The sequence below is a fragment of the Grampus griseus genome (genome assembly GCF_964374135.1).
Source record: "Grampus griseus genome assembly, chromosome: 20".
NCBI lineage: Eukaryota > Metazoa > Chordata > Mammalia > Artiodactyla > Delphinidae > Grampus > Grampus griseus.
In genome coordinates, this window is record NC_139014.1 from 15032341 (window position 1) to 15048747 (window position 16407).

Below are 16407 nucleotides of genomic sequence, written 5' to 3' on the forward strand. Positions count from 1 at the left end.
TCAAGTTGGACACTTGAGCTGTTTCCATCTATTAGATATTATGAATAACGATAGTATGAACATTGGTGTACAAGTAGCAGTCTGAATCTCTCCTCAATAAAATTTTGCCCACTATTTTTAGCATCCATTAATGTTGCTTGGTAGAATTACTATCATGCTTGCCAAATAGTGATATTTTCTAAATCCATCACTCTTCTATAGTTTAGTTTCTTTTCCTTTACCTATCTACCTACCTATCTGAACTCAAAGACTCCTATCTTACTCAATGAGTTATAACCTGTTACTATTATTATTAATTTTGATGCTCAAATTGTCCCAAAGTTGGCCACGTAAGCCCTTTCGATTTGGCTCCTGTAACCTTCTGATATATCCCTGTCATTTTCTGAGCACTTCTTTGCTTTCTGGCATCAGATGTTCCGGGCTCATCTTGTACTTTCCCTGCCCTAGCCCTAGAATCAGTCCTTTTCCCAAGAAGAGTTGTTTTTTTTTTTTTTTTTTTTTTAGTGGGGCAAGGTATTTAGAGTATCAGGTATGCTCATTGCGATCAGGATGTCACTGCCCCCCAGGTCCACTCTGTCGACAGAGTTAGGCAGTATGCTCATACACTTATATACATACACACAACTCTATATTCATTTTTATTTGTAAATCCATATACAAACATACACTCTAAATGTTCACAAAGATGCTCCAATTCCAATTCAATACCATAGGGTTAATTCTAGACTTCTTCCTTTCCAAAGTTATAACTCTCTTCTCCAATAGTGAAAAATCTGGTTCTTGTTTTCCTTATTTAATACTATACTTATTTAATCTATCCCCCTACATGTAACAAATCTCACCGCTGCTCATTGCCACCCTGCACACAGGTGCACTACTCACCCTGGTTGGGTTCCTACCCTATGCCAGATGGCCCTGAGCTATCATTTTCCCCACAGTCAGGGTCATTTTTTCAAAATAATTCATATACCATAAACTCTGTCCTCTTAAAGTATACAGCTCAATGGCTTTAGTCTCTTCATAAGTTTAGGAACCATCACCACTTTCTAATTCCAGAATACTTTCATCACTCCAAAAAGAAACCCCATTCAGGTTCATTTTTCTGCCCTGGAATTTAGACCCCTAAAATTCCTGATCTCTGGCATTCATTTTAATCCTGTGCTTCCTGACTGCTACACTCTTCCCATACAATTAGCTTTTAACGCAATTTTCTTTTTTCTTTTTTAAGAGCTCAGCTTTTTATTGAACGTGTTACTAAAGAGGTTTAGTCAAAAAGACCAAAGCCCATGTCATCATCAGACTCTTCAGATTCTTCTTTCTTTGCTTCCACTTTCTTCTCCTCAGCTGGGGCAGCAGTGGTGGAGGGGCCAGGACCTCCTGCCGGTGCAGTCCCAGACGCTGGGGCGGGTCCACCTGCCCCCACATTGCAGATGAGGCTCCCGATGTTGACACTGACCAAAGCCTTTGCAAACAAGCCTGGCCAGAAAAGTTCAACATTTACACTGGCTGCTTTAATGAGGGCATTGATCTTATCCTCGGTGACTGTCACCTCATTGTCGGACAGGATGAGCCCCGAGTAGGTGCAGGTGAGCGCTGAGTCGGAGGCCATGGTACGGGCGAGTGCTAGGCAGGGGCTGCCGGGCATGGTGCAGTCGCCAGATGAAGTGAGGGCCTACACCCCAATGCGGCCTTAGCTTCCTCAGAAGGACCGAGCACCTTAGCGGCAGCTGAGGAAAGCGTAATTTTCTTTCTATTTAGGCTATTTTTCAGTGGTTACCAACTACAGGAATTATTCTTTTTCAGACCTTTTCACTGAGGGATGCTGAATAATGTCAGTGTGAGGTTTTTCCTTGGGCTCAATTTATTTCCAAATAGAGAATTTACAGAAATTTATAGACATAAAAAATAGCCAGGGAACTCAAGATGATCTATTTTAAATGTGAGGCAGAACTAATTTACCTGAACTGAATATCCCTTTACATTAACTTGATTCATTGTCAACATTTTTTCAGATTCTGTTTTATGTTCAGATGCATTCAGTCTAACCTGTTAACAATCCACAGTAGCACATATCCTATATAGGATATTACAAAAATCTTTTTTTTTTTTTTTTTTTTTGGAGTCAGATATGTCCTTCCACCATAGCAAGCATTAACTAGAGTATCATACGGTTTGATGCTAAAATATAATAGCTTAATTTTTTAGGATATTCAGCGTTACACATTAAATCACTCCTAATGGCAAGAAAGTGAGGTTTATGTTCTTATTATTCAATTTAACATTTATCTTCTCTACTAAAGTCACAACTTGCAGGTCAGAGGAAGGGACTACAGGCGTATCCTTGTATAGTATTATTGAACTCAAGTGCTCCATCTGTGGAAAATCTATATAGAATTCTCACTGAGGACTTCCCTGGTGGCACAGTGGTTAAGAATCCGCCTGCCACTGCAGGGGATATGGGTTCAAGCCCTGGTCTGGGAAGATCCCAGATGCCATGGAGTAACTAGGCTTGCGCACCACAACTACTGAGCCTGCGCTCTAGAACCTGCGAGCCACAACTACTGAGCCCATGAGCCACAATTACTGAGCCCACGTGCCACAACTACTGAAGCCCTTGCGCCTAGAGCCTGTGCTCCGCAACAAGAGAAGCCACCACAATGAGAAGCCCGTGCACCACAATGAAGAGTAGCCCCCGCTCGCCACAACTAGAGAAAGCCCATGCACAGCAACGAAGGCCCAATGCAGACAAAATAAATAATAAATTAATTAATTAATTAAAAAAGAAAGTGCCTAGATTGGCATTCAAACCTAATTCTACCAGCGTTAAAGTCCCATTAAAAAAAAAAAAGAATTCGCATTGAAATTACGCCAGAGTAGAAAAACAGGATCTATATTCCCTTCCCTACTTCTCTGCAAGAGGCAACAAAAACGGATTTCTCTGCCACAGACCAGAAAGATATCCCAGGGGCTTTATTACCTCTATAATGTCCAACATTATAGACAGTTCCTTATCTCTCTACCTCTGCCCAACTATGATACTCTAACATAAAATCTCAGGAAAAAGCTGTGTTACAAATGCATGCAAATGCATCTTCAAAACAAATACCCTAAATCTAAAAAATAATACAAATGAATGTATATACAAAACAGAAACAGAGTTACAGAGATAGAAAACAAACCTGTGGTTACCAAAGGGGAGAGGGAAGGGTGGAGGGACAAATTAGGGGTATGAGATTAACAGATACAAACTACTACATATAAGTAGATGAGCACCAAGGGTATACTATATAGCACAGGGAATTATATCCATTATCTTGTAATAATCTATAATGGAATATAATCTGCAAAAATACTGAACCATTATGCTGTGCACCTGAAGCTTACACAAGACTGTAAATCAACTATACTTCAATTAAAAACAAACAAATCCCCTATCCGTCATTCAAGCAAATTTCCACCTTTAAACCCTTGCTATGAAGAATTTTTCATTTCGTTACCACAGTGTGTAGAATTTCTAAACTACTGAGTCAACTATTTAATATTATTAAAATTTATCAACGTCTACTATGATAACAAGAATATTTATAGCATATGAAATTTGAAGTAAACAGTTTCAGGTTAAAATGCTAAATGTAATTATGAAGACATCTATAATAAAATGTAGAAGTCCCTGACCTCTTTAAATTTCACAACATACTACTACACTATATACAAATGGCAGGCAAGAGGCTATAATTATATTATTATTTCATGCATTATTTGCAAAAGTCCAAAAGTTACTCACTTAAGAAAGAGGCTAGGGGAAAAGAAACCAAACTCTTCTTTTTTCTTCTAGGCTCTTATACTCATGTACTCTTAGTCTTATTATATCACTCTATTTCTCTTAAGTGCTTTTTTTCCCTAAATATTAGTTTCTTAAAAAGATACTAATATTTATTATTTTTAAGAAGTCTACAAGCTCATATACTTTATATACATTAAAGTATTTATGGGAGAAATGATATAATGACCAGGTTTTGCTGAAATTACTACAGAAAAAAATGGAGAAGATATAGATAAAACAAAGTTGTCAAAATTATTGAAGCTAGGAAATGACTACATAGTAGTGCATTATTTTATTCTCTGTTTGTGAATGTTTGGAACTTGAGGAAAAAACTCTATGCAGGGAAGTTTCTTTTAAATAACTTAGCAGTTCTCAACTGGTGACAATTTTGCCCCCCGGGGAACGTTTGGCAATGAGTGGAGATATTTCTGGTTGTCACACTGTAGGGAGCGGTGCTGCTACTGGCATCTAGTAGGTGGAGGCCAGGGACTCTGCCAAACATCCTACAATACACAAGACAGCTCTCCACAATAAAGGATTATCTAGCCCCGAAAGTCATTAAATAGTATTGAGGTTGAGAAACCCTGAAACAGCTAGAATCACCTTATCCTTTAAAATATGTCAAATTGGATGAACTCTTAACACACAGTCAGCAGGAAAACCAGTGTCCAACCTGTTACTTCCATGGATTCTTAAAATTACTTCAATTTCTAACTTACAATGAATTTTTAGTCTTTGGGCTATTTCTTTCCTGAGTGTAGGGTCTGTTTTCTGCACTACTAGATTCTGCTGTAATCTTTTCAGTCTTCAACGAACCTTAGTCTTATGGTGGTGTGTGGACAGGACTTTACTGGGGTTACAGTGAGCTTGTTAGGGGTGGGGGATTATATCATGACACAGAACAATTAAATGAAACTAAAAAATATGATATATCTCAAATTTTCAGATTATCTTTTATTAATTATAATAACAGCTAGCACATATGGGGATTAATTATATGCCAGGTACTGTTTCTAAGTACTTTATATACATTAACTCTTTTAATGATCATAACCACCCTATGAGGTAGGCACATATATCCCCTTCTTATGAATAAAGAAAGTGAAGCACAGAGGGATGAGTAACTTACCCAAATTCATAAGCTAATAAGTAGCTGATCCAGGAAATCTGGATCTAGAACTCAGGCTCTTAACCCCTAAGCTCTACTGTCATCCTTGATTCCAGTCTCTCACCATTTTGTTGGGCATCACTTCCTACCTCCCCTCTGCCCAGGGTATTTGTTCAAAACTCTCAAAATTCCTCTTAAATCCTCATACCAAATATTTTACCTATCTTTCTGTCTCATCCATGACCATCCAGGCGATGTGAAGAAGGTGTCATCTTCATAACCAAACACGCCCAATTAAGGTATGTCCCTAAACAAAGACAGTACTTTTCTTGAGTGGAATTCTACTGTGACTCCTTATAATAATGATGAATTTGGAGTATGATACACAACAAAACAAGATGGCTGGTAGGTTGTTGGAAAATAATCACCGTGACACTATTATACACAAAATAAATCATATCATTCATACATTATGTTGATTAAAACTCTTGAAATTTATCTTGGCTATTTGGGAGCAGTGTGTTTATGCAATAGGCTTTGCTCCCAGAATACTGAATGAGGAATACAGCACCGTAAAACTAAAGGATTCTTATGCTTGGATATTTTTCCACAGCAGAAGTGGTTATTGAATGTTTATCAAATGCCTTTTTTAGCCTCTATGAAGAAAACTAGTTGTTTTTATTTCTCTTACAGCTATTAGTATGATGAACTATTTTAATGGATTTTGTAATTTTGAAAAGCTTTCATTAAAGTTAATAGGAATTATTATTAAACATTAAAAAAAATAAAGGATTTAAAATTCACATGGGAATGGAAAGGTCTAGGAATAGTAAAGAAAATGTGAAGAAGAATGACTGCTATTACTTAATATCAAGGTTTAATCTAATGCTAAAGTAATTAAGACAGAGTATGATTGGTACAAGCATAGATAAAATGACCAGGAGAACAGAATAAAGAATCCAGAAACATATCTATACATGTATAATCACCTTATTTGGACAGAGATACCATTGCAATATTTTAGTAATCAAATGGTGTTTTCAATCATTGGTGACGGATCAGTATGTATGAATAAAAATGAAACCTGTCCCAACCTCATCCCATACACAAAAATCAATTCCAGGTGGATAAAAGACCCAAATACGAAAGATAATACATTTTCTGGAAGATAGCCTAACAGAATAACTTCATGAACTAGGACTAGGCAAAGATTTCTTAAACAGAACACAAAAAAGAAAAGATGGGTAAGTTTATTAATGAGAAAAACTTCTGTTCACCAAAGACTCCATTAAAACAGTAAAAAGGGGCTTCCCTGGTGGCGCAGTGGTTGAGAGTCCGCCTGCCGATGCAGGGGATACGGGTTCGTGCCCCGGTCTGGGAAGATCCCACATGCCGCGGAGCGGCTGGGCCCGTGAGCCATGGCCGCTGAGCCTGCGTGTCCGGAGCCTGTGCTCCGCAATGGGAGAGGCCACAACAGTGAGAGGCCCGCATACCGCAAAAAAACAAAACAAAACAAAACAGTAAAAAGGCAAGCCATAGAGTGGGAAAAATATCTTTAGTTCATACATCCAACAAAGGACTTGTATTTAGAATATACAAAGAACTTGTACAAATCAATAAGAAAAATAAAGACAATACGATTAAAAGATGAACAAAAGAAATTCCACACGGGAATTTACAAAACTCCTGTTTTATACAAAATGTTCAACATTGTACGGAAATGAAAATCAAAACCACAATGAGATACCACTACGTATGTGTAGTGCAGGATAGCACACAAAAGAAACAAACCAAAAACACCTGATAATATGGGGTAAAAGGACAGTTAAATCCTGTTGTACTGGTGTGAATGTAAACTGGTAGCATCAAATCTGGAAAAAAATTTAGACTGGGGACTGAAACCCCATGACCCAGCAAGTCTACTACTAGGTATATACCGAAAGGAAAAGTATATGTAGGGGCATCAAAATAGATGTAACAAGCATTCACAGAATTGTTCATAATAGCCAAAGTTGAAAATGTCCATCAACAGTAGACATACAATGAAATATGACAGCAATGAAAGAGAATCTCACAAACATACTACTAAACAAAAGAAGACAGACTCAAAGGAGTACATACTAAATGACTTCGTTTATATAAAGTTTGAAAACTGGTAAAAGAAATCATTGATGATGCAGTCGGAACAGTGGTCAAGCTTAGAGGGAATGGATTATGATGCAGAGGAAACATGAGAAAAGGTTATGAGGTGCCGGTAATGTTCTATGTCTTGATTTAGGTAGTGGTTATACAAGTGTGTTCACTTCTGAAAATTTCATAGAGCTGCATAATTATTATTTGTATACCTTTCTGTAATTATGTTATATTTTAATTTTCAAAACTTACAGAAAATGTATTAAGGACATAGGACACTGGGTTTGAGAATGAAACAATATTCACAATACTTTTTTTCCTCCAAGAAAGGAGTCTACAGCTATGAAAAATTAACTAATGCTATATATAATTAAAAATTGAGTGTAAAATAAAAAATTATCTGACCACTCCCCTCTTACATCCGTTAACTTAAAGTGGAGCAATGACCTAAGGATAGAGAGAAGCCAGTATATATACAAGAAGTATTTTGTAAATTAAAGGAAGTAGTAGAGAGCACAGAGAAAGAAACAAACTTGTTCTGGAAAGATGGAGGAAGAAAAGGAGGAAAGAAGGTTTTTTGCAGGAGGCCATACTTGTTTGATTTTTTAACAGTAGAGTTAAGGAAAAAGAGCAGAGGGAGGAGCAATTTTCAGATTCAAATTCTGTAAGACTTACCAGTTCAACACAAAGACAGAATTCTGAGATCAAAACTGAGTAATATAGCATATTCAGTATTGTTTTAAAAGAGTGTTTTAAGTTTATTTCTGGAATAATAATATTGATAGTTGTACTAGTAGTAATAATAACTTATTGAGGCATTACCGTCTGGTACTTTTCTAAGTGCTTTACATGTATTAAACCATTCAATCTTCACAACACCTTCCTTATCGTACAGATAGTAAAAGTGAGGCACACACAGATCAAGCTTTTGCTCGCCCACAGTTACACGGTTAGGCAAGTGACAGAGTCAATGTTGAAGTCCAGGCTGCCTGGCTGCTGAACTCATTATTTTGCCAGGAAATATGTGATTATTAAGGACAAATTGTTTAAATGGTTACTTTATTTATTAATGGGATCCAGCAGAATAACCTCCATGGACAATACAAGAAAGCATGAATTAATTCAATAAATATTTACTAAGTACTTTCTGTGTGTCCAGCACTGTGTGAGGCATTAGATCACATTTGTGAACAATGGGCGCAGTCCCTATCCCTTAAGGAGCTTATAGTGTCGTGGGGAAAAATGGAAAATAAATAATTTGAATCATAGCAAATTAAACTCTGAGAAATATAATGCAGGCAAGAAATAGGATGCTGTAAAAAAGCAAATGCTGAATATTTCAGAATATTTTGGTGTTTTGATGACATCAATTTTCTTTTCAGAGATGGTTTATACTTTACAACATTTGCAAAAAGTATTTTTTACTCTAAGTAGCCAAACTGCAGAGGGATTAAACAATGATTAAAACTGTGCCAAGAAATGAATTCATTTCTTGGATACAATTAGCTAATGTATCCAAATCCCTAATCTGTATTCCTAACATGGCAGGCTACACATAGAACAGTTCCACAGACTCTTAATTCTCAGCATTCTCTTAGTATTTTCTCATCGGGCTGTTTACATTTTCCTTTATGATCTGTTCATTATAAACTGCTTGTTCTCATCTATTTCAAGACTCAGAACTTCGTACTACATTTAATCAAATAAAGAAACCCATGCTTTCTCTCCAACAGAGTTATAAAACCTGTGATTAGCTTGGCCCAACTGCCAAAGCAAACCTGGTTATATTTTCATTTCTTCGTTCTTAAATGGCAACCTAAATTTCTCCTTTTCTGATGAACATTGGAAATGGGTGACCGACAAAAGCAGTGCTTCTGCAGTTTGCCGCAGGAAGTGCTAAAGTGGAGCTCTACCACATCCTCCCCACACTGAGCTCCTGATCGTGAGAGTCACTGCCAGTGATCCAGTGATCAAGAATCAAAGCAACACCACTAGCCCATCTCTACTCATAGAGGCTGACCTGAAAGCATATCCCTACACTTCTTAGTTCCCTTGGGCATAACTGAAGAAGCGGGGGAGAAAATACATGAAATGACTGTTGATACTGTGGGGTTGGTATATGGGAGGTTCTTTGGGTAGGTTTAAAACTTCACACGATGAAAGATGGTTTTGGCTTGGCCATGCGACTTTATTTGGACCTTGGAATGTTATGAGCAGAGGCTTGAAATGTGCCTGAGCAGCTGGGCTTGTGTTCTTGTGCTCTGGTGATCCGCCAGGAGAAAGAGCTTCTCTCCAGTGGATGCCCCTTCATCCTGGGCCCCAGAATGAACACCCACAGGCCTGAGCCCAACTTGAACCCCAGAGCTGCTCAGCCAACCTGCAGCCTGAGACAGAGCCATCCCAACCCACACTTGCAAATCCATGACTAAAAAAAACTGCTTATTTTTTGGTTGCTCTAAATTTTAGGGTGGTTTGTTACACAGCATTATTATGAGCATTTACTTTTTAGGTACTTAATTTGATTCAAATGCAACCATAACTTATTAGTAGACCAAAATGAAACCCTGGTGATTTCTCTTACCATGTATTTTCTGTTCAGTATAACCATTCTCTCCTTCTCAACCACTCACCTTCATACCCACTCACTTCTAGCTGTCATCTTATTCCAGGACTCTATTCTATTTCTTACTCACCTATTGATCTTGTCTTTTTAAAGATGTAATTTACATACAATAAATTATATTCCAATAAAGTGTGCAATTCAATGAATTTTGACAGATATATACATCTGTGAAACTACCACCAAAATTGAGATATAGAACATTTCTATCATCCCCAGAAGTTTCCTTAGGTCCCTTTGAAGTCAAACGCTCTCTCAAACCCTAGCCACAGGCAACCACTTTTTCTATTATCAGAAACAGAAACCACTGATTTCTGTTATCTTAGTTTATATCTTCTATAATTTTATATAACTGGAATTAAATAGTGTATTTTCTCTTTTGTCTGGCTTCTTTCGTTCGGTTTTTGAAATCTATCCATGTTTCAACAGTTTGTTTCTTTTTATAGCTGAGTAGTATTCCTTCGTATGGCTATACCACCTTTTTTTTCTTCCTGCTGATGAACACTGGGTTATTTCATATACAATAGTTTTTTGGCTTTTATATATGAAGAAACTACGAATATTCTTATAAAAGTCTTTGTGTGGATATATATTTTAACTTCTCTTGGACAAATACAAAGTTGTGTAATGGCTGGGTTATAAAGTTTAAACATTTAACTTTGTAAGAAATTGCCGGTTTCCAAAGAGATTGTTCACACTCCCAAGTAGTGTGTAAGAGTTCTAGTTGCTCCATATCCTCGCTAACGCTTCGTATTGTGAGCCATTTTGATTTTAGCCATACCAATGGGTGCAGAGAGGTATCTCACGGTTTCACTTTGCATTTCTCTGATGACTAAAGATACTGAACACCTTTTCATGTATTTACTGGCCATTCTTATATCTTCTTTTGTGAATGTTTCTCCAAATCTTCTATACTTTAAAAAATTAGGTTCTCTTCTTATTATTTGTAAGAGTTCTTTATATTGGATACAAATCTGTCAGACATATGTATGCTAATATTTTTCCTGTTCTATGGCTTGCCTTTTCCTTTTCTCAAAAGTCTCTTTTGAAGAACAAAAGTTTTACATTTAGATAAAGCCCAACTTTTAAATTTTTTCTTTTATAGCTCACACTTCTTTTGTCCTATCCAAGAAAACTCTGCCTACCTTAAGATTGCAAAGATTTGCTCCTAGATCTTACATTTAGGTCTATGGTACTTTAAGTTAACTTTTGTGCATGGTATGATGTAAGGACTGATGTTCACTTCCCCACTGAATTTCCCTGACACCTTTATTGAAGAATAATGGAAGTCCTTTAACTTTGCTGTTCTTTTGAAAAAGCACTGGGGCCACTCTAGGTCATTTGCATTCCTATAAAAATTTTAAAATCATGTAAATTTCTAAATTTATAATCATGTAAATCTTATAAATTTCTACAAACATTTTTTTCTTGGAATTGTAGTAAATCAAAATCGCTACTTTAGCAATACTGAATCTTCTAATCCATAAATGATATCTTCATTTATTTGGATCTTTATCTCAGCACTGTTTTATTTATAATTTTTAGTGTACATGTTTTGTTAAATTTATCCCTAAATATTTCATGATTTTGGATGTTACTGTAAATGAAGTTGTTTTTAGATTTAATTTTCCAATTGTTCTTTGCTAGAATATAGAAACACTCCTGATTTTTATATACTGACCTCACTGTCCTTCTTTTATACTTACATAAATGCATTTATATAAATGTTATTGGAAATGTATCTTGCAAGTATTAGTCTGTGTTTGTGTATTGCTCTGCTAGTATATAAACATATTTATATAATATAAAGGTAGTTAGAGTTGGGGTGGGAATCTCCATGTCCACATAGAACACTGACATATCGAGGCAGCTTATCAGAGGCTTGCTTTACACCAAATTTGGGAGAAACAATGATGAGACACTCAGGTATTACCTAGTTCTGGCATTAGGATTCTTAAACAGGAAAGGAAGATAGTCACAGACTATCTTCTAAATTCTCAGGCAAGTCCATAAATACTGACATATATGGAAACTTTTTTTTAGTGCTCCTAGGGGAAACAATTTGGGGTGGAAGACGAGATGCCACTTCCAGTACCTTCGAACTTAACTGCAGGAACCTGGTTCTGAGTTCTTCCAGCTGGGGATAAAGGTAAGGGGAATAGAGGTGGTGTAAGGGTGTAAGAAAATGAGGCTAATAAAAGAGCTGTAAAACCAGGGGTACTGTACAGAACCGAAAGAGTAAGTTAATTCTAATTTAGAAGTCTGACAAGAGCTGTAATACTGGTATACTAAAAAAGCGCTTACCTCACACAGCACAGCTTCAGTGCCATGAGATGACTAAATCAAAATCAGTTAATGTGGAAAGTGATACACCACCAAGGCATTAATAGATTCCAAAGTCATGTCAAGATCTGCCTTTGTCACTGGGAATGATGTTATGTGAAAAAACGGTATGGAAATAAATGAAGACCACCCAAACAAGAACAAGAAAAGGCTATTTATTCAGAGCTTGCTATAGCAAGGGAATCAGCTACTATCACTTGCACCTGGAGGAGACTTAAAGGCAGGCAGAGGAGTTCAAAAGCTTTATAGTGGGAAAAAAAGGAGAGGCTTCAGGTCATGCCCTGATCGGAGGCACCTGGCACAGAAGAGCTGAAGGTGGGCTAGCTAGAAGCGTCCTACGTGACCGGCTAGGTGTGTGTATTTAGCCTTCTCTGGTTACTCCTAAGCTGGAAGTGAGGGCAAATACTAGGGAAGCTGTCAGTTAAAAATCAAGCCCTGGTCATTTAGTTCCAATAGTTACAGGGGTTACTTTTGGCTTCCTGGACTGGTTATTAGAGATAGTAGTCTTACTTCCTACAAGTTTGACTTGTAGATAGTAAGTTGGGTTCCTAGGCTATCTGCTGCAAATTGGGTGTCAGAACTCTATTTTTATACATGGTCTGGTCATTGTTATATATATTCAGTTTCTCAAAGGATAGTGTTAAGCCTATTCATGTATTTATTTTCTTTTTCCTGACCTCTGAGGATAAATGTGTCACATTTGGCTGGCAGATATTTTCCTGAAATCCTCATTCTTTGTTTTATACTCATTGATTATGTTCTCTAATTACATTTATTACAATTCACTCGTAGCTGACTGATCTCAGTTGGCTGCCATGGCCGAATTCTTATCTAGTGAAGCTTGAAGCCCCTTCCCATATGCTAGTCACATTGGCCTTGTAGGTAGACGTCTATCAATGGAAGGAGAAAGTTTAGGAATTTAAAGCAAATGAGATACCACAAATTAAAAAACCACTGAAAGAAATACTACTTCCCCTTTCTCAACACCATAGTGAAATTACATTATAAGCACAGATTAAGAAATCATGGTTCCAGCTGTTCACACTCACAGGCCCCTCTGTAGTAAATTAGAAAAAGACATATTCCTAATTAGAGAGAAAACCATGTAATTTACACATATTTATAACATACTAAATTTTTTTTCATTTTGCCTTCCTCTGACTTTTTAGATTCATTTCATTCATTCAACACACACTGAATGAAGACCTACTATGTATTAGTCAGTCACTGCACTAGGCACTGTGGATACAGTGGTAAGCATAAAGGAGAAAATGTGTAAATTGTCCAGATGAGTGTTTTTGGTCATTTTAGTGTGTTTTTTTTTTCCTTCTTTTCTTCTTGTTTGAATATTTAAGAAGAAATGATTTAGGGATAACTGTTATTCAAAAGCTTTCATTAGAGAAATGCTGTGATGATTCACTTATAGTTTAATTCTTTCTTCTCTCTAAGGCAGAGAGCATATAATCTGGGTCATTATAAAAAATGTTACTTGATTAGGGACCAGATAAGGCATGTGTTGTACTAGAGAATTCATTGTATAGAATAAATTTTAACTCAGAAAATAAGCATCGTTGCTCTGGTAAGGTACCAGAAAACAGCATCCATATTTTATGTCCTTGACTGTAATGGAAGTTTTACTTGTATACAAATGAATTCTAACCAGAGTTCTTTCACTTTAAGACTTATAAACAGGGCTTCCCTGGTCGCGCAGTGGTTGAGAGTCCGCCTGCCGATGCAGGGGACACGGGTTCGTGCCCTGGTCCGGGAAGATCCCACATGCCGCGGAGCGGCTGGGCCCGTGAGCCATGGCCGCTCAGCCTGCGCGTCCGGAGCCTGTGCTCCACAACGGGGAGGCCACAACAGTGAGAGGCCCGTGTACAGCAAAAAAAAAAAAAAAGACTTATAAACAGAAAAATTATTTATATGAAACAAATAATACCTTTACATTTTAAGGGTAGCATTCTGTTCTATAGTATCAAAGATGATTTACATAGATTAATAGAAAATTGAGTCTTTAATATATGTACTAGGAATTTTGTGGTAAATACAAAAAATAGATTACATGGCTTTTGATATTCAATGTTTTAATGAAACATTAACCAGCAGATTAGAACATTCCTTTTAAAATTGGTTTGCAACAGAGCCAAGCAATAGAAAGCCAGACTGTAGTAAGCTTGTGTCTCATGATCCTCTTCAAACACTAAAGAAACTCTCCAATCATTTTGCATGATGACTCCTATTCCCTATTTAAAATTTTTTGTCTGGCAGCAATATAAACATCAGCTTCATCCACTCACAATTATAATTTAACTATTACGGCTATTGTAGAAGGTAAGATGAAAGCTGAAAACATAATAATGTTTAACTTACCTCAGTAATCTATGAAATACATTTGGGATTTGTGACTGGATGAAACAGACATTTTCCTCCCCAATCTAATAGTAATAGACCAAATAACACCAGAAAGACATCAGGCACAGAAAGGCAAGTTTTTCAACAATTCAGTATCATGGGTAATATCATAATCACACTTGGCAAAACTTGCCAAAATTTTGATGCAAAATACTAATTTCTTTGAGATTAAGTTCCAAGTCCAAACAGGAGACAACTTGCTCAAAGAGATGGACCATGAACCAACTCTGAGAATCTGTTTCAGGGCTTCCCTGGTGGCACAGTGGTTAAGAATCCGCATGCCAACGTAGGGGACACGGATTCGAGCCCTGGTCTGGGAAGATCCCGCATGCTGTGGAGCAACTAAACCCGTGCGCCACAACTACTGAGCCTGAGCTCTAGAGCCCGTGCGCCACAACTACTGAGCCCACGTGCCACAACTGCTGAAGCCCACGTGCCTACAGCCCGTGCTCCGCAACAAGAGAAGCCACTGCAATGAGAAACCCGCGCACTGCAATGAAGAGTAGCCCCTGCTCGCAGCAACTAGAGAAAGCCCACGTGCAGCAATGAAGACCCAACGCAGCCAAAAATAAATAAATTAAAATAAATAAATAAATAAATAATTTTTAAAGGCCTGTTTGAAAAGAGAAGTTCTTTATATTGATATTTAATCAACCGGCTAATACTATCAGTTCAATTTCTTAGTAGATAGCTCCCAGAATTTATGGGGACTGGTTTGTCCAAAGAGGTAGTGTTCTAAGACTGTTTTAGCATACAGTCTGTTCCCATGTAGCTTCATGGGGAGCATAGAACAGAAAAATAAAAATGTATACATACCTTCAGATGTATACATGATCTACAAATACAAATGCTAGAATTTTTTTCCCCCAAAGGAAATAATGATGGTAGGGACCTTTTAGTAATTGGAAACCTTCCAGCTGATGACAATTATTAAAAACTGGACAAAATATATTTTAAAAATCTTTTGGAAAGCATTAAAGATCCAACAAGATGGCGGTAAGTCATCATTATAAGAACAGGGAGAAGATGGAAATCAGAAATGGAGATCTTGCCCAGCACGGAGAGCCACTTTAGCACTGGGGGCATTTCTTAACAGGGAAGAAATGACTGAGCAGCTGAGCTGTGTGTTTAGCTGTCTCACAAGGTCAGGGGAACAAAAATGGAGTCTAGGATCTTCCAGGAGTGGGAAATCTAGTAAAACACCCCATACTTTAGGCTGAGACCCTTAAGAGCTACAACCTAAGGGTAAAGATGAACCAGAAGTAAACTAGGTCCTGCAGTACTGATTTGTGTCATTTCATTGGCTTGGAAAACTTCACACCCTGAACTTGGATTGAACTGGTCACAGGTGGCGGAAGCAAATGAAAACCCTCTCTGGAAAAAAAAGAAATCATCCTACTTTCAGATTATTTCTACACATATTTTCAAATATTAAATCCAGCACACAAAAATAATTAGGGGTATGAAAAGGCAAGAGAATTAGTAGAATAATAGGCAAAAGAAATAATGATAAAGGTCATAGGGTTAGAGTAGTACAGTCAATCTTTTAAGATTATTCTTAATATAATATTGTCAAAATGTGGTAGAAAAGAGCTAGAGTCTGTGGGAAGATGAGTGGTGGAGATGGAGGAAGGAGAGACCAGTGGGAGAGTTACAAGAATAAGAGTCATTTGATGAACACCGTGTTGGAAAAGGTGAATATTTCCCTAACACCACTAGAGGTTATTGGTTGAGGAAATTCTCCTTTAGTTCTTCTCTTTTTAAAGTAACATTACATTTCAATTGTTCAATCATGCATAATGCTTCCTCCTAGCAGAGCTAAACCACAGCAGCTAATAACAAATGATATTCTAAATAGTAGCTTATGTCAGCTAATGAATGATCTGAATCAAGAACTCTTGATGTGAGATCCTATGATACACTTTTGGAAGTCTATGAATCTCCTGAACTTGCATGTTTTAATAGGGA

General features: G+C 37.2%; 2 protein-coding genes across 4 annotated transcripts in view; both read right to left on the reverse strand.

Moving 5' to 3' along the window:
- The window catches only part of TANC2 (tetratricopeptide repeat, ankyrin repeat and coiled-coil containing 2), a 320473-nt gene that overhangs the window by 153263 nt on the left and 150803 nt on the right, over positions 1-16407 (reverse strand). The window lies entirely within an intron of this gene.
- LOC309837718 (large ribosomal subunit protein P1-like) lies at positions 1239-1645 on the reverse strand (the record flags this gene model as incomplete). The annotated part of the gene is made up of 1 exon (XM_082678473.1): positions 1239-1645. One exon carries the CDS (start codon positions 1643-1645, stop codon positions 1265-1267), a length of 381 nt encoding a protein of 126 aa, XP_082534599.1. The 3' UTR covers positions 1239-1264.